This window comes from Camelus bactrianus, chromosome 1 (assembly GCF_048773025.1).
Source record: "Camelus bactrianus isolate YW-2024 breed Bactrian camel chromosome 1, ASM4877302v1, whole genome shotgun sequence".
NCBI classification, from domain to species: Eukaryota; Metazoa; Chordata; class Mammalia; order Artiodactyla; family Camelidae; genus Camelus; species Camelus bactrianus.
In genome coordinates, this window is record NC_133539.1 from 5,552,599 (window position 1) to 5,579,298 (window position 26,700).

Consider the following 26,700-nt stretch of genomic DNA (forward strand, 5'->3'; position numbering starts at 1 on the left):
TTACACAGTTGTCTTGAATTTGTAGACCTCCTTGTAACTTGGATTAAGATTTAACATTAGTAACCAATGTTACATAATAACTGGAGGATTATCTGCATGATTACCTACTGTCTAAGTAGACCCAGCCCCAGGAAAACTATACACTGAATAAAAGTGTCTGTCTTCAGTTTCCAATGGGGAAATGGAAAATGACCTTTTGAAAAAAGAGTCAGATTATAAACCACAAATTTACTGTAGGAAGCTTAGAAATTATAGAAGAGTATAAAGAAGGAAACAAAAACTGTTCCATATCCTGCTACCAAGTATATAATTTTAGTATATTTCTTATCTTGCCTATATATTTGGGCCTCTTTTAAAAAATTATTGATAATTCTTAAGATCCCCTAAAAACAAGAATTGAATCTTTGAACTTACTGTTGTTTTTAAAACCTAGGATTACCGAGATATTATAGATACTCCAATGGATTTTGGAACAGTAAGGGAAACTTTAGAAGCTGGAAATTATGACAGTCCTTTGGAATTTTGCAAAGACATCCGGTTGATATTTAGCAACGCGAAAGCATATACACCAAACAAAAGATCAAAGGTAATTTTAAAAGTGGTTTTTTTTTTTTCAAAAAGTATGTGTAATCTGTGTAGATGATAATTTTCTATTGATTGGTAGTGGTTGGAATATTAAAGATAAGTGAGTAGAGTGAGACCAGTAGTAAGAATAGAGCTTTTCCACTGCCCAGGTGTCTGTTACTGTTTCCTTATAACTGCGTTTGTCTTTCTGAAGTTTTACGAACGGAAGAGAATTGGTGGGAGTGAGGACACCGGTGAAGAATGAGCAGATTTGTATTTGATGTGTAGAATGAGAAAAACCTGGTTTCTTACATATGGGAGTCCTGAAAAAGTGGATTGGTAACTTTTTGATAGAGACTGGAAGAATATTAAAAGTGGAGGTGGGACAACTGATGGTGTACTAATATTTTGGATCTGAAGCAGAAACACATGAGTGATCTGATTACTTAAGAATACAAGTAGAGAGGACATTCATAAATTTTTATTACAATGTTTTATGTTGGATAATTTTTCAAAACTTGTTGAAACATAATAAATACACAAAAGTGTGCACATACTCTCAGTGAATATTCACAAACCTTTTTAGCCAGTGTGCTGGGTAATTTAACAAAACAATAATTTGAGAGTAAGATTTTAAAATAAAGCACTTGTTTGATTATAGCACATTCTCTGTCATCAGTGATTATCACCGCTGATTAACCATTTTTTCTTAATTTCACTTTTCCCTCATTACTTATTGTCAGACTCCTGCATTGTTAATACTTCTCTTAACCTGAGAACCTTTCATTGCATTCAATATCCAAATTGCTTACTGGATCACCTTAACATTCAAATCTAATGTTTTTCCAAGCTTGTGTTATTGTCAGTGTTCACCATTTGTGAGACTTTGTTTCGAGAGAAAATAAATTTCATTCATGTCTTTTTTCCGTTTTGTTTAAGTAAAATACATGTTTGAGGATACATCATATAACTCTCCCATTTAAGAGTACAATTTAATGGATTTTGGTGTAGTACCAGTTTTTTCAAAATTGTTACAAATATAAAACAAAATTTAACCATTTTAACCATCTTTAAGTATACAGTTCAGTGGCATTAATTGCATTCACAATGTTGTTTGACCATAACTGCTATGGATTTCCAAAAGTCTTTTTTATCACCCCAAACAGAAACTCTGTAACTAGTAAGCAATAATTCCACATTCTCCCCTTCCCTCGGCCCTTGGTAACATCTAATTTACTTACTTTTTCTGTGAATTTACCTATTCTAGATATTTCGCAGAAGTTGAATCATACGATATTTGTCATTTGTGTCTGGCTTATTTCACTTAGCATAATGTCCTAAAGGTTCATGCCTGTTATTGTATGTATCAGAACTTTATTCCTTTTTATGGCTGAATAATATTCCACTGTATAGGTATATGACATTTTGTTCCTTCATTTGTTGATGGACACTTAAATTGTTGTCTACTTTCTGGCTGTTGTGATTAGTGCTGCAGTGAATACGGGAATACAAGTATCTGTAAGAATTTTTGCCCTCAGTTTTCTTAGGTATGTATCTAAGAGTGGAATTTCTGGTTCTTAGGGTAGTTCTATGTTTAACATCTTCAGGGACCACTAAATTGTATTCCATAATGACCACCAGTTTACATTCCCACCAGCAATGTGTGAGGATTCCAGTTTCTCCACATCCTTGACCAAGTTTGTTACTTTCTGTGTTCTTTCAAAAAGTTGTAGCCATTGTAGTGAATGTGAAGTATTAATCTCATTGTGGTTTTGATTTGCATTTAAGTTATGACTTATTGAAAATTGTGCCTGGAATTTATTTTAATCAGGTATGGTAAGACATGCAGATGGGAATTGTCATGAAGAAGTTTATATTCACAGATTCCTAGAAACAGAAGTATGATTCAACATTTGGGCCATATGGTGATGGAACAAGGCAAAGGGGAGTAGTAGGCAAAGGGGAGGAGGGGAAGAGCTTGGCTCAGAGCCTATATTGGGGTGTTTGCAGGAAGGCAAGGCAGGGCTGAGTAAACAGTCTAGGATTGGCTAGTTTGAATGACTGGAGCTTTGGCCTATAGGGGTGGTCTTTAGATGTCTGAATCCTGGCCCTGGGCTGATTTAGGTAGGGTAGGGGGAATATTGGCGTGGTTTGTGAGAGCTTGATGAAGAAAGTAGTTAGGGATGTGAGCTCTGGACCGATTGTTTTGTTTATCAGAGGTGATTGTTTTGTATATCAAAGGTACACTTGCGAAAGAGCCATTTGCTGTCTCTGGGAATTAGCCCTAGGAGGGGCAGTCTCACCAGAATCAAGGCTCCAAATGCCAGAACATCAAGAATACAGAAAATAGGGGATGAGGGTATAGCTTAGTTGGCGGAATGCGTGCTGAGCACGTACAAGGTACGTGGTTTGATTCCCAGTACCTCCATTTGGAAAAGCAAAAAAAAAAAAAAAAAAAGAAAAGAAAAAAATACAGAAAATAAAATTTAACCAGTACACTAATGATGTTGAGTTTCTTTTTATGTGCTTATTGACCACTTGTGTGTCTTCTTTGGAGAAATGTCTATTCAAGTGCTTTGCCCAATATTTAATTGGATTTTTTGTCTTTATTTGGTAAGTTGTAGGAATTTTAAAATATATTCTCAATATTAAGTCCTTATTATATAAATGTTTTCCAGTTATTTTCTCATTCTATGGATTGTCTTTTTATTGGTTGATAATGTCCTTTGATGCACAAGTTTTTAATTTTGATGAAACCCAGTTGATCTCGCCCCCATCCCCCTTTGGTTTCTTGTGCTCTTGGTTTCCTGTTTAAGAATGTTGCCACTTAGGGTCACATAGCCTGTAAGATGCCCAACACTATTATGCAGCAATCTGAAAAATATGTATTAGAAGCTTAAGTGCCATTTGACTCATTAATTCTAATTTTAATAACTATTTTGTACAGACATAATATTAACTACTTGCACAAAAAATGTATTTTGAGTAATTTATATAGAGGTGAATGTTTAGAAATAAAGTGTTCAAAATAGTTTAAAAAGGATCCATTGCCAAATCCAGTGTTACAAAGATCTACTTCATATGTTTTTCTAAGAGTTTTATGGTTTAGTTCTTATATTTAAGCTGTTGAGCCATTTTGAGTTAATCTTTGTATATGGATGGTGAAAGGTGGAGGTCCAGCTCCTTCTTCTTGTGAAAGTCCAGTTTTCCCAGCACCACCTGTTGAGCTGGCCATTGATACATGGGTTTATTTCTGAACTCACTTCTGTTCCTTTGGTTTGTACATAAGTGTGTCTGTCTATCTGTATGTCTATTTCTGTCTTTGTGTCAGTACTGTAATGTTTTGTGTACTGTAGCTTTCGTAGTAAGTTTTGAAATAAGTAAGTATGAGTCCTACTTTATTCTTTTTCAGGATTGTTTTGGCAGTTCAGGGGGTGCAGTTCATTATGAATTTGAGAATCGACTTTTTCCATTTCTGTTTAAGAGCAGTTCACTGAATATTTGATAGGGATTACATTGAATGTGTAGATTGCTTTGGCCAATATTGACATCTTGACAATATTAAGTCTTTCTATCACTTAATACCAGTTTTTCCATTTATTTTAGGTCTAATTTCTCCCAGCAGTGTTTTGTAATTTTCAGTGAAAGTCTTATACCTCCTTGGTTAAGTTTATTTGCAGATGTGTTATTGTTTTAGATACTACTTGAAATGCAATTGCTTTCTTAATTTCCTATTCTACTTGTTCATTGTTGGTGTATAGAAACACAGCCGATTCTTGTATGTGGATCTCATCCCTTGTAATTTTGCTGAATTAATTTGTTAGCCCTAATAGCCTTCTTGTGGAATCTTTGTTTCTATATATAGGATCCTTTCATCTGCAAATAGAGATGGTTTTACTAATTCCTTTCCAGTTTGAATTATTTTTAATTATTTTCCTGTTTAATTGCTCTGGCTAGAATTTAAAGTACAACGTTTAATAGCAGTGGTAAAAGCAGGCTTCCTTGTCTCATTCCTGATCCAAGGGGGAAAGTTTCATTCTTTACTGTCGTGTACGATGCTAAATGTGGGCTTTCTATACATGCCCTTTTTCACGTTGAGGAGCTGATAATTTTACCACTCATTTATGTTAAATAATGTTTATTTTTAGTTCAAATGTATTATTGAATTTTACATAAAAGCTGATGAGAAAACAGATATATGAAAATAGTGATATTCAAGATTATCAGGTTTCAAAGTTAGTATGATTGAGGGAAAAATTGTTAAAATTGGTAACTTATGTTAGAGTTCAGGTTTGAAGGAAAACAATATATACGCAAAATACTGGAAATAACATTAATCATTTCAAGATGAAGAGGGATTACAGACTTCACATATACTCAACTCACGTGTATGTACAGGTTTCCCCCTGTATTTGAAAGTAGAGCATTCCTCTAAAGTCTTTCGTAAGCTGAAACTGTGTAAGGTAAAGAAATAGGTAACTTTTGGACATACCTTGCTAACGGATGCACAGTATAGGTCAAGGTAGAGCTCAGATGCTCACAGACAAGTTCAAAACTGGTGACCCGATGCTGAGATGCTGAGTGTAGTTGCTGGGGGAAGGAGGCTGGAATGCCACTCCTGCTGTTTGGGGTACACACTGCCTCTGTAATGGCTTGCTACGAACAAATGCAGAATGCTGTTTTCATCTTTTTTTTTTTTTTTCATAAAATTGAAAATCCTCTTTGAATTTCTTACAGTAGGTCTTTTGTAAAAGTGAAGTGTCATAAAGTGAACTTTCATAAAGTGGTTGATACTTGTACATGTATTTGTGTTGTGTATGTATGTTTTTATATATATATATGAATATGGGAAATTCATTTGTTTCACATACCTTTTTAAGGGTTCTCTAGTATTCGTCTCTCCACCATCCTCCACCATGCACCAAAGTGATTAATAATTAGCTTTTGAATATTATATTTTTATACTTATTTTCAGGAATGATTGTGGATGAGTAAAGAGTACTTCTGGTAAATATATAGCTCTACCAAAAAGTTATTTATACTAGCACTTAACATCACATTGCTGTTCTTGTAAAGATTTGATGTTATTGTAGAGGTTATTACAACACAGTCTTACATAATTAAAGTTATAGGGCATAATGTATTCTACTGGGTGCAAACTTTTGTTCTAATAATAATTCTTTTTTAGATCTAAGTGGCATCAAAGGCAGTCACATTTCAAGTAGATACTGGTGCAGAAGTGCTTTTGTTCCCTTGCCCCAAGGAGACACTGCTCTTTTGCTGCCTGAATAGTAATCTTAAAACCAACCAACTTCCTATCTAACTTTAGGAGGAAGCATTTTGGGGTTTGTACTTGTAAATGTGGGAAAAATCAATCGAGAATCATTGACATACAGACCTAAACACTAGATTCTAGAGGACTGATTGACTTAAAACTACTTTCTTTTCAGCCGAGAGGTGTATATTTGATACTTCTGTTTGTTGCAGTGTCCTTGAAGGGAAATAGATAAAATAACAGCTATTACCTATAACAGTGATACTATAGATTGAAAGTAGCCTCAGTAATTACAATTTTATTTGTAAAAAATATTTAAAAAGATATTTTATAGTTCAAGTTTTGCTTTCATATCCTTGCAGATTTACAGTATGACATTGAGATTGTCTGCCTTATTTGAAGAAAAAATGAAGAAAATCTCCTCTGATTTTAAAATTGGTCAAAAATTCAATGAAAAACTTCGAAGAAGCCAGAGGTTCAAGAGACGGCAAAATTGTAACCGTGTCAGTCAGGCTAACAAAAGTATCAGGTGAATTGGTTATTCTAGGCTTTGTATGCAGTTTTTTTTTAAAAATTTCAGGTTGTGATATTTCTTTGATTTTATTATGATAAAAATTCTTAATCATTTTAGAGTGCAGTATGTTCAGAAAAGAACAGTCATTTCTTTACATATAGAGCTATTGCATTGATTTGTAATTACGTAAATTTGTAAGCATTTAATGAAAAGCATTGATTTAAAAATCCTATTAAGGATTGTTCAATATATTTATCTTTTGCATAAGAAATTTTTTCATGCAGAGAATAAAATGATTACTATGTATGTCTGTTGAGCATTTGTGTAAGGGAAACGTCGACTAGGTATATAATACACCCTCTTTATTGAGGATTGGTTGTAAAGAAGAAATATAAAATGCAGGATTTATTCTCTTTATCAGTAATTTAATTTTTATATTCTATCATCTTTGGACCATGTAGCTTACATTAATATAAAATTTATAGGTATTTTAAAGTGAAAAGTGAGTTATTCAATCCTTAGGCTGTTTCCATGTACATTTCAAATGTGTACCGCACCCTTGATGGGTTTCCTCATGATGGTTCTTTGGAGGGCACCATACATCCTAATTCAGAACTGTCTACTTCCGGTTAATGCTATTTAATTCCCACAGATATGAGAATTTTGTTCTAGTTTAGCTCCCTTCCCTTCCATATTTATGATGTTACTGTCATACAGATCACATCTTTTTGTGTTATGTTTTATGCAGTTGTCTTTTAAGTCAGTTAAGAATAAACAAATTATTTACACTGTTACTTATATTTACCTATGTACTTACCTTTCCCCAGGGTATTTTTTTCTTTTTGTGGATTTGAGTTACCTCTGGTGTCATTTCTTTCCAACCTGAAGTCCTTTAATATTTCTTGTAAGACACATGTGCTATCAGTGAATTCCCTTTGTCTATCTGGGAATGTCTTAATTTCACTTTTATTATGTAAGACCAGTTTTGCTGGATATAGGATTCTTAGTTGGCTGTGTTTTTCTTTTAGCACTTTGAATATGTCATCTTCCTACTGCTCACCTCCAGTGTTTCTGATGAGAAGTCAGGCAGCTGTTAATCTTACTGAGGTTCCTTCCCTTGTGCATATGGGGTTCTCTCTTCCTGCTTTTTAGATTTTCTTTTGTCTTTATCTTGGAACTGACCGTGATGTGTGTAGGTGTGGATTTGTTTGAGTTTATCCTTCTTGAAATTTGTCCAACTTTGTGGATGCGTAATGTTTTTCATCAAATTTAGGTAGTTTTTAGCCATTATTTCTTCAAATATTTTGTTCTGCTCTTTCCTTCTCCTTTGGGGCTCCCATTACACTTAGTTGTATGTTTAATAGTCTCCAAAAAGCCTTTGAGGCTTTCTTCATTTTTTTCCTTTATGTTCTTCAGACTGGATAAATTTTATTGACCTGCTCTCAAGTTCACTGATTCTTATTCAGCTCAGGTTTGCTGTTGGGCCCATTGTGTGAATATTTGTTTCAGTTATTACACTTTTCAGCTCCAGAATTTCTATTTGATTTTTTTTTTTACAATTTCTATCTCTATTGGTATTCTCTGTCATCATACTTTCCTTTAATTTTATAAATATGATTTCCTTCAGTTCTTCAAACATTTAAAAAATAGTTGATTTAAATATCTAAATATCTTTAGTCCAACATCTGGATCCTCTCAAAGATAGTTTCTGTTAACTGCACTTTCTGCTGTATATGGGCAGACTTCCCTGTTTCTTTGTCTCATAATTTTTTATTGAAAACTGGACCTGTTTAATAACAATGTGGCAGCTCTGAAAATAATATCTCTGTCAGGTTTTGTTGTTGCTATTTGCTGTTAACGTATTAGAGCAGTTCTGGATTCTGATCCTTCTCCCTCAGTGATGGTGGTTGTTGCTAGCTAGTTTGTTCAGTGAGTTGCCTGGACCAGTTCGGTAGTTTGTCTTCCCTGCAGTTTTTAGCCACTGAAGTCTCTGCTGGTTTAAAAACCTTTTTTCTTTTTCTTTTTCTTTTTCTTTTTCTTTTTCTTTTTCTTTTTCTTTTTCTTTTTCTTTTTCTTTTTCTTTTTCTTTTTCTTTTTCTTTTTCTCTTTCTTTTTCTCTTTCTTTTTCTCTTTCTTTTTCTCTTTCTTTTTCTCTTTCTTTTTCTCTTTCTTTTTCTCTTTCTTTCTTTTTCTTTTTCTTTTTCTTTTTCTTTTTCTTTTTCTTTTTCTTTTTCTTCTCTTTCTTTTTCTTTTTTCTCTTTTTCTTTCTTTTCTTTCTTTTTTTCTTTTCTTTTCTTTTTTCTTTTCTTTTTTCTTTTCTCCTTCCTTCCTTCCTTCCTTCCTTCCTTCCTTCCTTCCTCCCTTCCTCCCTCCCTCCCTCCCTTCCTTCTTTCCTTCCTTTTATCCCTCATCTTTGATCATGTCTTCCTGGATGTCTTCCCTGGCTCAGCATAGCACAGTAGTCCCAAATTTGTCCTTAAACACTGTTGGGCTTCCACACTTTTTGGAAGGGGTCTGTGTGCGAACTGGGGCAAACCTCACTTTCTGCTTATATTTTACCAGATACGAGAGTCTCAAGGTCAGCCAAGGATGAGTAGATAACTGAGCTCTCTCCAGTCTTCCTTGAATATATGTGGGACTTTCCACATCCCCAGGAAGATATTGGAGCTTTTCAAAGACTCCTGTGATTGTCTCAGTCCCTAGATTTCTCCTTTAAATTTCTGGCTGAGCTCTTTCTTGCTCCAGCCAGTATTACAGCCTGAGGCAGTGATGCTGTTGGCCTTCCTGGATTGCAGCAATTTTTATTGCTCTTAGGCATGCAGCTTTTCTGCAAAGCTCCCAGATCAGGCCAGCTTCTCAAGGCTGTTATGCCACAGAATTGGGGTGTGTGTGACTGGGAGTATCACCAAGCTAAAATGCCAGAGACTTTACTGTTTTTACTTAGATACAGAAGTTTTTCTTGAATCAGCATTTTTTTAAGATTTGTTATATGCCTCTGATTACTTTCTAGGGTTCTGAAATGGTTCTTGTGGGATATTTTGCCAGTTTTACTTTTGCTTTTTGGGTGAGAGAATTTGCTGAAGTTTGAGTACATTCCTGCCCCCAGTGTTTAGGATAGCAGGGCCTCATTGACACAGATAAACATACCTATTAAGTAAGTGACTTAGTCCTGTTCAGCTGCTTTGCAGCCTGTAGTTCACGTACATACATTACAGAGTTTTGTGGGAGTCCTAATTTCAGAATTATAGAAAAGTTGATGAATAATTCAGAGAGCTCTGTTACAGTCTACCTGGATTCATCAGTTGCTAACATTATGTTACATTTACTTGATTGTTGCTTTTATCATTCTGCTATTTTTCTTTACCTTTTAAAACATTCAGGAGAATATTTCCAATGTCATGCCCCTTTCACTCCTAAGTACTTAGTATGGATTTACTAAGAACAAGGTTCCAACTACAACTTGTGTTACTACGTTGACACACCAAAATGGCTATTTTTCCCCCCAATTTAGATCCAGTTTTTTGTTTTAACTTTTTTTTATTGAGTTTTAGTCATTTTACAATGTTGTGTCAAATTCCAGTGTAGAGCACAATTTTTCAGTTATACATGAACATATTCATTGTTGCATTTTTTTTTTGCTGTGAGCTACCACAAGATCTTGTATATATTTCCCTGTGCAATACAGTATAACCTTGTTTATCTATTCTGCATATGCCTGTCAGTATCTACAAATTTTGAACTCCCGGTCTGTCTCTTCCCACCCACTGCCCCCTTGGCGACTACAAGTTTGTATTCTGTGTCTGTGAGTCTGTTTCTGTTTTGTATTTATGTTTTTTTTGTTTTTTGGGTTTTTTTTTTAGATTCCACATATGAGCGATCTCATATGGTATTTTTCTTTCTTTTTCTGGCTTATTTCACTTAGAATGACATTCTCCAGGGACATCCATGTTGCTGCAAATGGCGTTATGTTGTCGTTTTTTGTGGCTGAATAGTATTCCATTGTATAAATATACCACATCTTCTTTATCCAGTCATCCGTTGATGGACATTTAGGCTGTTTCCATGTCTTGGCTATTGCAAATAGTGCTGCTATGAACATTGGGGTGCAGGTGTTATTTTGAAGTAGGGTTCCTTCTGGATATATGCCCAGGAGTGGGATTCCTGGGTCATATGGTAAGTCTATTCCTAGTCTTTTGAGGAATCTCCATACTGTTTTCCACAGTGGCTGCACCAAACTGCATCCCCACCAGCAGTGTAGGAGGGTTCCCTTTTCCTCACAGCCTCTCCAGCATTTGTCATTTGTGGATTTTTGAATGATGGCCATTCTGACTGGTGTGAGGTGATACCTCATTGTAGTTTTGATTTACATTTCTCTGGTAATTAGTGATATTGAGCATTTTTTCATGTGCCTATTGATCATTTGTATTTCTTCCTTGGAGAATTGCTTGTTTTAAGTCTTTTGCCCATTTTTAGATTGGGTTGCTTGTTTTTTTCTTATGTCATAGATCCAGTTTAAGATCATGCATTGCATTTAGTTTCAATGTCTCTTTAGTCCTTTTTAATCTAGAGTTTTGAAGCTTTGTCTTCTTGATTGATGTTTTTGAAGAGTATGGGTCATTTATTTTATAAAGTGACTCAATTTGAGTTGTGTGTTGTTACATGAGTTTTTAAAGTTTTTGCTTAATTATTTTTAAAAAACTCTTTCTTTTTGAACCAACAAAGAATCTTCACAGTTCAGAATGCCATAGGATAAAAAGGAATTACCACCTTGTCTACTGTTAAAAAATCCAGTTTATGATAAGTATAAGCATGTAGTTATTTCTTTTTGTATTACCCTCAAGTTGATATTAACAGAAGTTAAAATTTTGACATTACAAGCTTGGATTGTCTTTTTTTGTCTTTTTTAATAAAGGGAGGAAATCAAGATAGAACACTTTGTAGTCGTTTCTGTACCCCCTCCCCCCTACCATTTGTAACAGGCAGATTGGATTTAATACATGGAAATTAGAAGACTACTTGTCTTTAAAAATGGTCTTATTATATATGGAAGCTTGAATTTTCTTGACTGTGATAAATGGTTACTGCTTAAAAGAATTGTCATCTTTTTAAAATTGAAGGGTAGTTGATTAATTGTAGTTATCTTTAAGCTCAGATGCCTTAGGTACTCCTAAAAGCTCTTTTATCTTTTTGCTTTAAAGGAAAATAGGATTATCTTAAAAAATATAAATATTACCCAGATCTGTAACTTAAAACCAAAGATTTTCTTAAACTTCCACTCTCTTTGACCATAATCCATGGCTCAGGGGCCAAACTTGTGAATTGGCCCTTAGACGTAAACAGATTGGTCTCAGGAAAAAAATACAGCTTGCTCTGATGTTTTTTTTTGCCTCTCATTCTTTCTGTTCAGGCTTTGTTCATTTCTCCTTCTAATTTTATGCTGTTTTTGTGAGCATATAAATAGGAGCCTAGAGGGAAATGTTGTGTCATATTGAGACTCAAATTTGTAATATGAATGAATGCCTGTATCACATAAATGTTGGCTCCCCTTAGCATTTAACCCATAGAACCTAAGGTATTCAGTACGATTTTCTGTAACTCTGTTCCTTGGATCATTTGTTCATTACTCTGATTTGGAATAAAATGATGTAAAATTGAAAGTAAGAGGATAGTAATCCATGCTAGAAGAAGGTGTGAATGATGAATACTTCCTGTCTCGATCATAAAGCTATTCTCAGATTGAGTCATAACACACTGTTATTTAGCCATCTCTTTGTTTTATTAAGTACTGTTTTATCTTTCCTTTCTTTGACCAGAAATATCAAACAGAAGCGGTTAAAATCTCAGGCAAAGGTAACTCCTGAGTTGGTAGGTTCTCCTACTCAGTCTGCCTCAAGTAGGGCGGCTTACTCTGCAAGCCACAAGACAAGTGCTAGTGTCTCTTCGGGTGTTACTTCTGGGGACTCTTCAGATTCAGCAGGATCATCAGAAAGAATGAGAAGAAATAGACCTGTCACTCGAATAACAAATGGGTCTTCACTATCTGGTGAGAAATGGAACGTTATGTGTTCAGCTTTTTGGCACTCAAGTGTGTAACATTATTAGTAACTTTCGGTTTTGAGGAAAGAGTAAATAAGACATTGCCTTGACATTTGAGGAACTTAAAATTGAACAGAAGATACTTAGGTAACAAATAGGGAAAATTAGATTATGTTTGATAAATACTGTTCTTTGCAAATGGTGCAGCCATTTAAGCAAATTTGAATTTTAAGCAAATTTGAAGCTTTCAAATTTTAAATAATGTGATATAAATATCATACTTGGGTGCAAAATTTGACAATTTAAAATTTCTTTAAATAAAAAAAGGACATGGTAATCATATAAGCTTAAAGCTAATGACCTAGTAAATTCTGGAATTTTATTCTAAAATGTAATTCCATTTGTTTTATTGCCATTTGATAATATAGCTGATGCTGGCCCTTTGTGTGAATGAGGCCACGGTGTGTACGTATTTCTGTATTGCTCTGAGCTATCTTGGTAACTTGTGATAGTGTAATAATTACTGTTGTGATTTAAAATAGGATCAAACAGGTAGAATTGCAGCCACATTTTAGAAATCGGCAAGACTTGCAGAAGAGTTTGGGTTACTTAATAGGGTCCTTTGTTAGGGAATCACGTGACAAATTCTGTTTCAGGAAGACTGATTAATTTGACAGTGATGCGCAGGGAAGGGGAAGAATCTGGAAAAATAGTCAACACCTGGGAAGTAGACTACAGTAGGAGCAGTTTCAGAGGAAGAAGCAGTTTGGTGACCGATAGCCCTCTAACACAGCCACTTTCTTCTTTGAAATACTGGACTTGAAATGATTGTGTTTTTTTCTGTAGGAAGTACCTATTTCTAAGAGAAGAAAGTAGGTAGCAGGGCTAATTAAAATCTTAATGAAAGCTTGTTTATAAAATATATAAATTATATTTTCTGAATCCAAACCAGTATTAATATGTTACTTGCAGACAACAAGAGAACAAACGATTTCAGTTGCTGATTGTGTACTTCTTAATACTAAAATGTTATCCACTGTTCTTTGAAACAATTAAAACAATATTCTCTTCTTCTAAGTATTTTAAGAGTCTGCTTTTAGTCTGTTGTTCCAAAACAACTGCTCATGTGTGTAAAGATAGGAGAATATATGTAATGAGCTATTGATGCTTTATTTTTCTTAGAAAGTGAAATGGAAGATTCCTTAGGTACCTCTTCGTCATCTTCAGCTTCAAATAGTTCAGAGGGAAGCAAAGCGAGTTCAAGAGCTCGTGAATCCTCCTTACGTAGTGGGCTGGCCAGGAGCAATAATCTCAGGGTGACCAGAACCAGAGCGGCTCAAAGGAAAATGGGTAAGAAGAGGCTCAGGGGTACTTCAGAGGAATGTATATCAAGAGAATCCAAAAGCTAAATATTGGCTGGTTTATTGACTTAATGCATCTACATATGATTACATGTCTTTTAGGCTTTTTTTTTTTTTTTGAGGTGTAATTGACGTAAAACGTTTTATTAATTTTAAGTGTACAGCATAATGATTTGATATTTGTGTACATTACAAAATGATTACCACAATGTCTTTTTACCATGCATCACCATGAATAGTTACAGAAATTTTTTCTTTTTTCTTTTTCTTGTGAAGCCTTAAGATTTACTCTTAGCAACTTTCAAATATGCAATACAGTATTATTAACTATACTTGCCATGCTGTACATTATATGTCCATGACTTACTTATTTTGTAACTGGAAGTTTGTACCCACTCCCTATCTGCCCTAGCAACCACCAGTCTGTTCTCTGAATCTATGAGCTTGTTTTTTGTTTTACTTTGTTTTGTTTCTGTAGATTCCACATATAAATGAAATCATGTCGTACTGTTTTTCTCTCTGACTTATTTCACATAGCATAATGCCCTCAAGGTCCATCCATGTTGTCACAAATGGCAGGATTCCATTTTTTTTTTTTCAAATGGCCGAATAGTATTCCATTGTGTATGTTTGTGCGTGTGTGTGTGTATACACACACACACACGTATATGTATGTATACACACATGAGTATATGTGTGTTTACACATGTTTATATGCCTTTATATACACACATATCACATCTTCTCTATCCATCCATCCGTCAGTGGACACTTAAGTTGTTTCTGTATCTTGGCTGTTGTAAATCATGCTACAGTGAACATGGGGATGCGTACATCTTTTCAAATTCATGTTTTTATTTTCTTTGGATAAAAAACTACAAGTGGAATTATTGGATCATATTATGCTGCTTTTGTTAATTTTTTGAGGAACCTCCAGACTTTTCCATAGTGGCTATACCAGTTTACATTCCCACCAGCAGTGCACAAAGGTTCTCTTTTCTTTCAAATCCTCACCAACACTTGTTATTTGTTTTCTTACAATAGCTGTTCTAACAGGTGTGAGGTGATAGCTCATAGTGGTTTTGATTTGCATTTCTGTGGTGAGGTTGAGCATCTTTTCATGTTCCTGTTGGCCATCTGTATGTCTTCTTTGGAAAAATGCCCATTCAGATCCTCTGCCTACTTTTTAATTGGATTTTTCTTCGCTGCTGTTCAGTTGTATGAGTTCTCCATGTATTTTGGATATTAACCACTTATCAGATACATAATTTGCAGACATCTCCCATTTAGTAAGTTGCCATTTCATTTTATTGATGATTTTCTTTGTTGTGCAGGGGCTTTTTAGTTTGATATAGTTCCACTTGTTTACTTCTGCTTTTGCAGTCAGATCTAAAAAAAATCATTGCCAAGACTGATGTCAGGGATCTTTCTGCCTATGTTTTCTTCTAGTTTTATGGTTTCAGGTTGTAAATTCTTTAATTCAGTTAATTTTTGTGTATGGTGTAAGACAGTGGTCTAGTTTCATTCCTTTGTGTGTGGCTGTCTAGTTTCCCAGCACCATTTACTGAAAAGACTGTCCTTTCCCCGTTTTATATTCTTGGCTTCTTTGTCATAAATTGATTGACCACATATGTGTGGGTTTATTTCTAGGCTATTTCTGTTCTGTCCTTTAGACTTTTTAAATTTAGAAAGGTAATCTGTTTTGGCATTAAACACTAAGGAACAGCTGCATTAAAATAATAAATCATTTAAAATGTTGAAATGAGGAAGATCTTTCTAATCTTACCCTTACTTTATTTCTAGGTCCAGTTTCTTTAGAAAATGGATGTGGCAGAAAAGCCACTCGAAAGAGAGTCTATTTAAGTGACTCTGATAACAATTCTTTGGAGACTGGTGAAAGTCTAAAAGCCAGAGCTGGAAATAATCGGAAAGTGCTACGAAAGTGTGCTGCTGTGGCTGCCAATAAGATAAAGCTGATGAGTGATGTAGAGGAGAATTCTAGCTCTGAAAGTGTCTGTTCTGGCCGTAAGCTGCCTCACCGCAACGCTTCTGCTGTAGCTAGAAAAAAGTTATTACATAATTCCGAGGATGATCACAGCTTAAAGTCAGAACTTGAAGAAGAGGAGCTAAAAGATCATAATCAAACATTACCATTTTCCAGTTCTCATGCTGCCCAGAATACTGAAAATGGAGATTCAGAGTCAGAAAGCAGTTTGCGGGTAGCTCGGAAAAATTGGCATGCTAATGGTTACAAGTCCCATACTCCAGCTGCTTCTAAAGCAAAGTTTCTTAAAATAGAGTCTTCTGAGGAAGACTCTAGAAGTGATGATTCCGATAACGGATGTAACAGAGCTGCTGGCCCATCAGCATCTGGGCAGAAACTTAAGGCAGAAAGCGACTCAGACAAAGAGGAGGAAGCAGATTTTGAACCAAGAAAATATGGTGGTAGGAAGTACAACGCAGGCCGCAAAAATGCTACTTTCCTTAAAAAAGCAAAGATCTTCAGCGATTCAGAGGACTCTGAAGAACAAGATGGAGAAGACGGTAGATGTCATAAAATGGAAATGAACCTGAGTTCAGGGAATTTGAAGCATGAACCTGTTGCTGGGTCCCAGTGTTTCTCAGATCATGTGTCTGAAACTGACTTGGATTCGGATGATGACAAACAAACAAAAGAAAAACCAGACAGTCTTATGAAAGGTAATTCAAAACATTTAACCTCAGTTCACTGATTTATTCTCACTGTCCTCCCTTCTCTGTAGCATAATACATTGTTTTTCCCCCATGAAACTTTGCCACCTGTTTTCTCTCCACTCATACATCCTCCATTAGTCTTTTCTGTGTGTGCATTTAGTTTTGCTCATGTAACAAGCAGCCTTGGCCATAGCTTTTTTTTATTAAAGATTTCACTTCTTGTATTGGTATGGAGATACTGTATTGGCTGTGGGTTTAAGAAAAGCAAAGGTGACACACATTTATAAGCTATGGTGATAACAGTTTGAGAAGAGCAAAGAAAAGATAGGTTGAAAGGAATGTGTTACTGACCTGTTTCTCTTATCAGGAAGTTTTTCTAAATGCTTTACGTTCATTAACTGGTTTAGTCTTCATATCTTATATGACGTAAGTACTATTTCTATCATTGTCCATTTTACTGATAATAACTCTGGAGCACAGTTAACTTGCTGAATTATCCTGGTAAATGGAGACTGAAAAATATTAAAGAGCAGGAGGCCTCTAAAGCTAGGATTAAAAGCAGCATGTGATGGAACTTGCAAAATTAACAAGGTGCAGGGAGGCTGAGAATGAGTAGTTTGCAGACCTTAGTGCAGTGGTAAGAGAGCTTAGTTGTGTTCGTGTAAGTAAAGTATTTGCGTGTCAAGTGCTTATGCAGCTAGAAAGGCATGGGATGCTGTTGATGGGCTGTATTGCACTTGCTGAGGCTGAAGAAGTCACTGTTGTGAAGTATTAAAAGCCCAGCCCATTCACTGCCATCCTCCTTCCAAGTTAGAATCCCAAATTTAAGTTGTATAAAATACTGAACATTTAATTCCTTAATATTTGCTAATTTTTAGATTCTACATCACAAGACCATGGACAAAGCAGAAAAGTTTCCAGGAAAAGGGTCTGTTCCAGTGACTCAGACAGCAATTCAAAGGTGGTTAAGAAATCATCAAAAGCCAAAACGGGTCTCCTAAGAGTTCCTCGAAGATGTGCAACCACCGCCGCTAGTAAGATTAAGCTAATGAGTGATGTGGAAGATGTCAGTTTAGAAAATGTGTGTACTAGCAGCAAAAATGGAAGGAAGAAGGCCCTCCGTTTTGCATGTACCACAGCTAAGAAGACAGTGAGTGATTCTGAGGGAGAGGTAAGCTGTGAAGTGCCAAATGAACAGTATGCCTGTGAAGGGAGTCCCCTGGAGGCCAACTCACGAGGTAGCACAAAAAGTATTAGCCAGTCTTTAAACGGAGACTCAGACTCTGAAGGTATGCTGAGTTCAGGACACAAGAACAAGCATACAGGTAGTCACAAAACAAATGTTGCACCTTCTAAAACAGAGAATTCCTTGATTGGGTCTTCAGAGGAAGATTCAAAAAGCCATATTCCAGAGGGTGAGGTTGGTAGAAAATGTTCTTCTGAGTCGACTTTGGTGCAGAAAGCTACTGCAGAGAATAACTTTGAAGAGGAACTGAATTACGGGCTGCGCAGGTGGAATGGCAGAAGACTCAGGACCTATGGGAAGGCTCCTTTCAGTAAGACAAAAGTGATGCGTGGTTCACAGGAAGCAGCCGAGTCAGAAGTAAAAAGGAAGAGACTACGTCCTGAATTGGAAAATGTGAAAGCTTCTGAAACAACAGGGAGTTCAAAGTGTGGACCTGACACTGGTCCCAAATCTGATTCAGATTTGGGGTCTGCGACTGAATCAGAGGCTGACTGTACTGATGATACAAAAACCAAAAAGAGGAAAACGAAAGGAAAAGCAAAAGTAGTTAGAAAAGGTAAAACTTTTACAGCTAACATATCTAAAACTGTGAGACGACAAAGACAAAGCAAACGTCCTAGGTTAACTGTGGATGATAATGACTGGGAGGATTTGGACTATGCAAAGTCTAAAAGAGTTCTTCGACGTTCAAAGATAAAGACGAGAAATCAGGGTAGAAGGACCGTGAGATACCATGATGGGGATGATGATAGAGGCTTAGAAAATGTGTTAGATTTTGATGATTGCACCTTATGACCTTGAGGGAAAACCAGTTCATTTAAGGAGGGAATGGACTGGAATTTATAGTGAATGCTGGCTGTTGAAATTACTTTTTGTCCTACAATTCAGGGAATATATTTATATTTTTCTATGAAAAGTTACGAATGTGACTAAATCATGACTGTTATTTTATTTGCACTTGCCTTTGTAGCAGCATTCAGCACGGGTGCCAAAATACGCTTCACTTTGGGGGCAGATCTACTTTGACAGTATTTAACTACATAGAGCAGGGGTTTGAAGTATGTTAAACACTAGACATCCTGGTTCTCAAAGCCAGTGAGCATTACTTTCATGGTAGCAAGTGTCATACAGTTATTTTCTGAGTTCGTCAAGAGGTGGTAGTTTCTAATCCCAGCCCTGTTGTAGTGTAAACTCCATGTGACCTATGTTTACAGAGTCGTCATAAATACTATGTGCATACTGACGTAACAGTCATGGGAGGTGGAACCATGATCAGTAGGCAAGGTACCTACCACTTCTTTTCTTTCCCTGGCTACTTGAGTAGAATGCATTATACCAGATTTGGTCATTTTCATTGAAATCGTTTCCAGTTTTCTTTCCAAATCCTGTTGGGTCTTCCTCTTTTTGTTTATTTTTAAGGAAAATATCCATTTTATTTTATAAACTTGAATTTATAAAGTGCCGGTAAATTATTTTTTTTAATGTTTTGATTGTATATTTTAAACCTTTAAGGCCAGACTATAGTGGCAGCATTTTCTTTTAAATTGTGCACTAACAAAATGCTATATAAATGCCTTTCTCAGATCTCCTGGTTTCCATGTACGAGATTTAACCAAAATCTTGGTCTTCCGTAGTCTCACTCTGTGAAATAGAGGAGTTCGTGTGCCTTAGACTTAGGTGTAAGTGTGTTCTTCAATAGTGTGTACAGGGCTAGAAGTATTTAAATTACATGTAGTTTCCCCCATCTCTATTGAAATTGTAGAGTTGAGTTTTGTTGAAAGAGTGCAATTGCAAATCTCTTTTATATAGGAAAATAGTTTAATTCATTCTCCGTCTCTTTTAGTTTACTGCTGCCATGTGCAATCCCAGGCATTCTTTGCTGGTGCAACTAAGTATCTTTATTAGTGACCTCTAATTTAAATCTAAGAAATTGTTCTGTATTGTGGGAAAATAATTTTCGAATCCATTTAAAGCAGAACTTTGACCACATCATCAGATACCATCGTACACTTATTTTTGAGCCAAATATTTTTACTTGATAGGTTGTGCTACTCCAGACAGTGTAGGTGGCCATTCCTAGCTTGTTTGTGCCTGAAGATGGACTTGATTCAAGTGGTTTACGTATTTTGTAGCTGAGGGGTATGTTACAGTACCCCTATCCTTTGTTATTTATTGGCCCTAACTGTATTTGGGTTCAGACAAAACTAACCCTTTTCTCCTGTGTATCCTTCAGGTGGCAGATATGGAAAAGCATCAGACTCTGGTATCAGTGTTAGAATGTGCTTAAGTGTTGTTACTTTTTAGTTATCTATTCCATTTAACAGGGTAGAAAGTCCTTTCTCTTTCTACTCTGGTGTAAGGGGAAGGATGTCCTTAGACGTTACCAGCTGAGATAGGTGGGGTACCCACCTCTCTTTTGGTTGTTCAGAGAGCTATCACCACTTCAGAACTATGATGCTTTTCTTCTAAAAGCTCGTGTTAACTGTGCTGTTGACAGATTGAGTCAGGGAATTCATCCTTGACTGTTGACCTGAAAAAAATAATGGAATGGGCTTTACTTCCCTAATTTTAAGAAATGGTGATAGATGTCATAGCTATTAATTTATTTTAACTCTTCTTAAGCTTCTGTTTTATATCTATTCTCAGGGTTATAACTCCATGTTTACCATCATCTGCAAAAGGGTACCAAAAAAATCCATAAATAAATAGGGAATATATTCATAAACACATGAGTTCTTTTGTTTGGTGAAATGATACTTTGACAATTTAGGCTTCATCAATAGAACTGTTCTTATCTTTTGGACTGAATTAACTGAATTGATTGGCTAGTCAACCAATTCCTAATTTTTCATTTTGTCCAAAATGGTTAGACCCTAGTATGTAGAAGCAGTGTTTTGGTTTCATCCGAAAAAAAATGAGAATTGGCCTGGTGACTTTGAAAGCATGGTTGACGTTGGTAGCTTCTCAAGTTCTGAAGTAAAACTAGGGGATTATAGAGGGAATCATTTTTATGGGTTTTTTTGGTCATGGTGCTATTCCTAAGGGTTAACTTTGAATATGTGACACACACTCCTAAGTACCTTTAAGGAAAATTAATAAATAATTAATAGTTCAAAATGTTTACATTGAGCACTAGAACATGTTTGACTTTTTTTTTTTCTATTTCTCCTTATGCGAAATGAGCAGGGATGTAATGCACAGATGTACTTTAATGTGTTTGGGGTCAGTTGTGTTTTTCTTGTGAAAAAAGACAAAAGGTTACAGGTTAAATGTGAACTGATCCAGAAGTAAGTGCTGTACTTTCCATTGCACTTGAAGTAATTTAATGGTGTATCTGAAAAAAAAAAAAAAAAAAAAAAAAAAAAGACTACTGTGGTTGTGTATGTCCAAAGTCCTATGATTTTATTCATTTATGGTTAAAAGGTTTGAGGTGTATTTAGGTTTGACTTCTGATTCCTTTGAAAGACTAATTTTACCAAGCGTATTAAGACAAAAAGATTTCAAACATTTAGAAAAGTAAGTGAGATTTTTAAAAGCTCTTTTTTTCCTTCATTTCCTGCTTATTTAAAAAGGGTATACTGACAGTGTATAGTAACTTCTGAATAAAAGGAAGAGTTTATCCCATTTTCATATAATTCCTAGGGTAATTATTCTCCCTTTTTTATTTTAGGGGAAAATCTGATTAAACCTTTTGTAAATTTAGTACTCCTTTGAAAGAATGATAAGGCATTTACAGCTTCTAAGTTACAACACAAAAGTTACTTCTAGATAGTTGAAGAGTTGTACCTACAAAAGAAAGTTTTATGGTAAGAAAAAGAGGCAGGGGGGAAAGAACTTATGTTTTAGGAAGAGGCACTTTAAAACCTAGAAGTGCAAATGGGGAAAGGAGACATAAACCAGTAAAAATGCCATCTGAAGGTACTACTGTCCAAAAATAAGAGTAAGACACATAACCAAATCCTTCACACCCCATTGGTTGATGACCTCTTAAATAAAAATTCTTAACTTAGAATAACGTTGGGCCTATACTACATTCCCTGTCCCTCTTCTAGCCTTTTTTCCTTTAGAATAATCAGAACACAGAATTTATTAACTTCACTGTATGATATTAAAAACTAAAATGAAAGGATTTTGTTAATCCCTTCTGTCTGTACAAATTGAGTTTGATTGTGTCACCTGAAAAAATTGAGAGGTTTCAAGAACATTGCTAAAGGTACATACAATATTTTTGGTTTTCCTTTCTACTCAGTTGTTTTGACTTTTCAAGTAGTATTTAAATGGCTAGAAAAGGTCTTTTTGCCTTGCCTTTTTTTATAGCTGAAATGCCATCTCATTCTTTTCATTGATACTAAGTTAATATATTTATCAGTTATCTTGTAGTTGTCACCAGCTCCTTTAGTTGGTACATTATATGGAAATTGTAGTTCAGTTTTTTTAGTATGGTGACAAGCACCTTCATTATAGAAGAGCTTTCCATCTGTTCATTATTTAGTTACATCTCTCATTCTGTTGTGGGTATCAGGGAACAGTAAAGCAGAAACCCTAAGAAATTTGCAACTAACAATAAGACGATCTCTTAACCTCTAGTATTTCGGAACATGCAGAGCAAACCGAATAAATTTGTCAAAGGTAGGGAAAAATGAAACATAGAAAAACCCGGTCCAACTAGATTAGTAAATGCTCATCCTACTTGTAGCACAAATTGTGCATTTAATGGAAAGGATTGAACTGTAAACGGTGTTGGTGAGGGCTGTGTATTCTTTTCTCACATTTTAAGAGAAGTTTTTACAGCTATTTTTTAAGGTTACAGATGCTGCCTGAGGATGCATGGGAATTCTCAAAAGTTTAGAGAAATTTCTACCAATCGTAATCTGTCAAGCTGGTTCCAAATATATTGTTAATTTGGTAGAAAAATATCAAGACTCCTACTTGGTATCTCCTCAAGGATTGCTCTTCCGGGCTGGCAGGAGGGAGGCGGGGCCGGGGCATCCGCAGCATGAGGGCGGGCCCTGCAGACCCGCAGGCAGTCTCTGGCAGAGTGTGCGTGCTACAGGCTGTCTGCACTGGTAGTGTGATTGAACTTAATTATCAGTACTGCAGCATGTTGTCTGGTCATGCTTTAGTCTTTACGCTCTTTTAAGGTAAGTTTTATCATTTATTAAAATTTTAATGGGGATTTGGGCTGTAAAGAGAAAGGCATTCTGAGGATTGAGATGAGACGGCGCAGACTGGACTGCAGCAGCCAGCCCGACCTGCCATTGGTTCCACAAAGGAAAGTATTTAGAAATTACCGCCTTTTTTGATCAGTGGTTAAATGTTAAAGGAATCTTTAATAAGTTGAAGTTGATTTTCTAAGTGTTGATCCACACTGAGTCCTCGGACTGTTCAGGTACATTCAATTCACCTATAAAATTCTAACCGTTTTACTGGAGCTGGTCAGAAAGGCAAGTCTTTAATTTTCCACTCCCTCATGCGAGTTCTGCTTTAACTTTCTAAATTCACTCATAACCACATCTAAGGCTTAGCATTGTCAACTAGGAACCAGTTCTTTTTGACAACTAACTGAAGTAGTAGAGTATGATAAATTTAATACTGTGATAATTACAAGCAAATGTTTTTTTTGTCTTTTTATTTTTTTTTTAAACTACTGCAAGCTTCTAGCTGGTTAATTCTGTGAGGTTTGCAACATCCAATCAGTTTCCCTTGCAATTCACCTTTCCTTTTTGTCTGAAGCAGCTCCCCAACCTTCATCCACTTGTGATTTCTTATGCAGGCAGAATGCAGCGCAGTTTGTTGTACGAGCCAGGGCAGGGGAAACTGGAGGGAATCAGATGTGCTTGAAAGGGGCTGCCATTGGACTGTGGCATTGCTGCGTTTCATTCGTAAACTAATAAAGTAGATTGAAAACCCAGTATTTACTTCTGATACCTTCTTATCCTGCCTACGCTGGTCAGAAATGATCTGAGCTATCTCTTTAAAAACTCAAGCGGGGCTGCCTTTCACCTCTCCAGCACCTTCTTCCTCTGAGCCTCAGAAGCTCACCTGCCATTCATTCTTTTTGATCCTTGTTTGTTCTTTGCGCTGTTGCCTGTCTGTAACTTCTAATTAGTCCACATTCATTCTTACACCACTTCCTCAGGGCGGCTTTCCCTGACCACCCACACTCCCCAACATTCAAATGTCTTGTTGCAGATTCTCCAGCATTTTTTCTCTCTCCTTCACAGCACTTGTCACAATTGCAGTTTTTAAATGTTGTCAAAATTGCAGTTTTAAAATGTGTATAATTATCTGATTACTGCATTTTCCTCCAATAAACTGATAGCTCTGTGAGAGCAAGGATCATAAAAGAGTATCATTAAGCAGATAAGTTCCCTGAATTCATATAGTTTTTATCAGATTTAAAAAAAAAAGTTGCAATAGCCATCACAACTCTTGTGAGAATCATTAAGAATGACTGGTTCCCACTAACTTTTCTAGGGATGAGAGAAAACTGTGTAAGGATCTAGACTAGCTGTAGGTGCAGAACAAAAGAAGGCTCTGTGGTACCCATCACTGAGTGTGCTGAAGACTTTAGTTCATCTCTTCAACCATAGAAGGACCAAACTAGTGAAGAACAACTCTAGGTTACAGAATTACTTCCTACAGTCTCTTTACCTGACACTGTCATACTGAAGTTGACTTCTCAGTGTTACCAACTCCCCCTAGAAAAATGTTAAACCCAGGGAGTTACAGAAAACACGGTTCTATAGTCCTTCTTTAAAGAGACTGACAGTTTGTGGTATCTTTTGGAAATTTATGCTTTAGGGACTATCAGTGATAACTGCTATTTGCTTCCTGAGTTGTGGTCTTTTTCATTGCTTATCAGTGAAGGGCAGGGGCAGAGAGTGAAGAAAGGACGTCTCAGGCCTGCCCTGGTAAGAGGCTTGCAGGGGAGAGGTTATTTACAGCTTAGAGGTTTCCTCTCCATAGGGGTTGGATTTATCCACCAACCACAGCAGCAAGTAATGTCAATACAGTATATGAAATAGGCCAGTATGTTGTTTTCATTTTGATTCAGGCATTCTTTTATCTTTTTCCATTCTCAAATTTGTTTATTATACACACAATTAAAATGCTGATTAGATGAAAATTTTTTATACTTCTGTAGCAATGATGTGACGTTTACTTTGGATTTAGGAAAACATCTTTGTATCATGGAATATCCTAATTGGAATATGAGTCATCCTTAAAATACAGAAACTAGGGATTATTGCTTTGAATCAAACTAATGTTTACATCCAAGTTGCTATTCACTACAGACCTATTAGAGTATGTAGTGATCCATGAGTTACAATTTAAAGTGGTCATCTCGGTAAGCTGTGATGGAGCGCTATTAAAGATACATCTTCACTCTACTAGTGAGGTTTGACCACACCCAGATAGGGAATCATTTACAGAAAAGCAGAAGCGCCTCCAGCACTGAATGACTGTTTCAACACAGGTGGCTGACCCAATACCATCTGGGACAGCAGGACCTGTGGGATGGTACCGATTCGTTAGTATTGAATGACAACATCACAAATGTATTGTCAGAGCTGTATCCTCCAAAATTTTTAAGCTTGTACCCTAACATATAAATTGGATTTCTCTCTTACCCTGAACTTCCTGTGTATATTTCTAAAAATTAGTTTTCTCAAGAAGAATAAAGCACTTTATAATTTACTAAGTTCTCAGTAATAAAGTTAACACTGACACGTATGTATTATTATATTTTTAAAAATTCCCCACACCATCTTTGGCGTTCCTCAGATTGTTTTTATCTTAATGAAATTCCCATTTTTATGGTCTAAGTCTTTAGAGACACGGCTTTATCAAGTTGGAGTCACTGTATACGATATAATTTAGTCCTGTATTCTCTCCCCTCTGGACATAGCTAAAATTTCCTTAAAATATTTTTAAAAGCCTGGGTTATCTTAACTTTTGTGTTATCTTAACTTTTCCCTTATTTTGGATTACAAATGTCTTAATTATATTTACTAGGTTCCTAAGTTGTCAGTATAGGTGCTTCCATCACTACATCAGAAAGGAATTAATTACTGCAACTTAAATCATTTTGTCCCACAGAAATTCTGGGTGTAATTTTCCATCTGTACCGTTCAGCTGGGTGTGCTGTTGGGAATGAACCAGTAGTCTATTTTTAGTATTTTTTTTCAGCGCGCAAATGGATGCCTGCGTTTAGTTGGCTGATAACAGCACATCATCTTACCATAAAGCACAAATTTCAACTTAATTTTGCTATATATTTTTAAAAACTTCATTTATCTGTTGTAGTCTATTTATATTCTAACATTTACTAAACATTGATTTAATGTGTTAAAGATTCACTTTGAATCTAGGGGTGGTTTGCAGAGACAGAAGTTTATAATTTAAAAATTCCTAAGGAAACATTCTTGGAAGGTGAAAACGTTAAGCCACGCCTCCATTCACTCCCCTATCTCACGTGCACGTGACTCCGCGGAGCCCAGCCGAGGGTGCGGAGGGCACGTGAATGGGCGCGGCCATGCTCGTCAGCTGCGAAGCTTGTCTTTAGAAATAGGATTAATCTGGGAAAGCATATGGATCTTGTAACTGGCAAAAAGGACGTGCATTTATGGGGGGACGCTTTTAGTAAAGTAGTTCGTAATGTGTTTTGGGGGAACTTTTATGGGTCTTGGAGAAAGCACAAGCACATCTTTGAAATGAGTTTGATAGACTTTAGGTAAAATCTGAAGGGCTTTGCTTTTGAGGGTGGAACATTTTCCTCTTTAGTCCTTGGTCTACTGTTAACATGTCAACCCACAAGCCATTTTCACCTGTGCTCACTGCCTTTGGTGACAGAAAGGTAAACATCTCCTCTCACAAAAGGAAAAACCAAGAAGGTTGGTAGTTTGTAGTTTCACTCTACAGAGTAACAGTGTTGACAGCTGACAAAACCCTTACTGTCTAGTCCTTAGCTGTGAGAAGGATGTGTAGTGGAAATGAGTCCTCGGGG

At 36.0% G+C, this 26,700-nt stretch overlaps 1 protein-coding gene across 3 annotated transcripts in view; it reads left to right on the forward strand.

The window, feature by feature from the left end:
* The window catches only part of BRWD1 (bromodomain and WD repeat domain containing 1), a 106,714-nt gene that overhangs the window by 76,408 nt on the left and 3,606 nt on the right, over window positions 1-26,700 (forward strand). For 2 of the 3 annotated variants that reach the window (XM_074353790.1, XM_074353861.1), the window contains exons 36-41: window positions 434-586; window positions 6,202-6,368; window positions 12,167-12,396; window positions 13,572-13,739; window positions 15,554-16,450; window positions 17,323-20,813. In XM_074353790.1, coding sequence (XP_074209891.1) covers window positions 434-586; window positions 6,202-6,368; window positions 12,167-12,396; window positions 13,572-13,739; window positions 15,554-16,450; window positions 17,323-18,485 — 2,778 coding nt within the window. In that variant the 3' untranslated portion in view covers window positions 18,486-20,813. Of the gene's footprint in view, window positions 1-433; window positions 587-6,201; window positions 6,369-12,166; window positions 12,397-13,571; window positions 13,740-15,553; window positions 16,451-17,322; window positions 20,814-26,700 lie in introns of those variants that run through there. The other variant, XM_074353727.1, reaches the window with a different exon arrangement.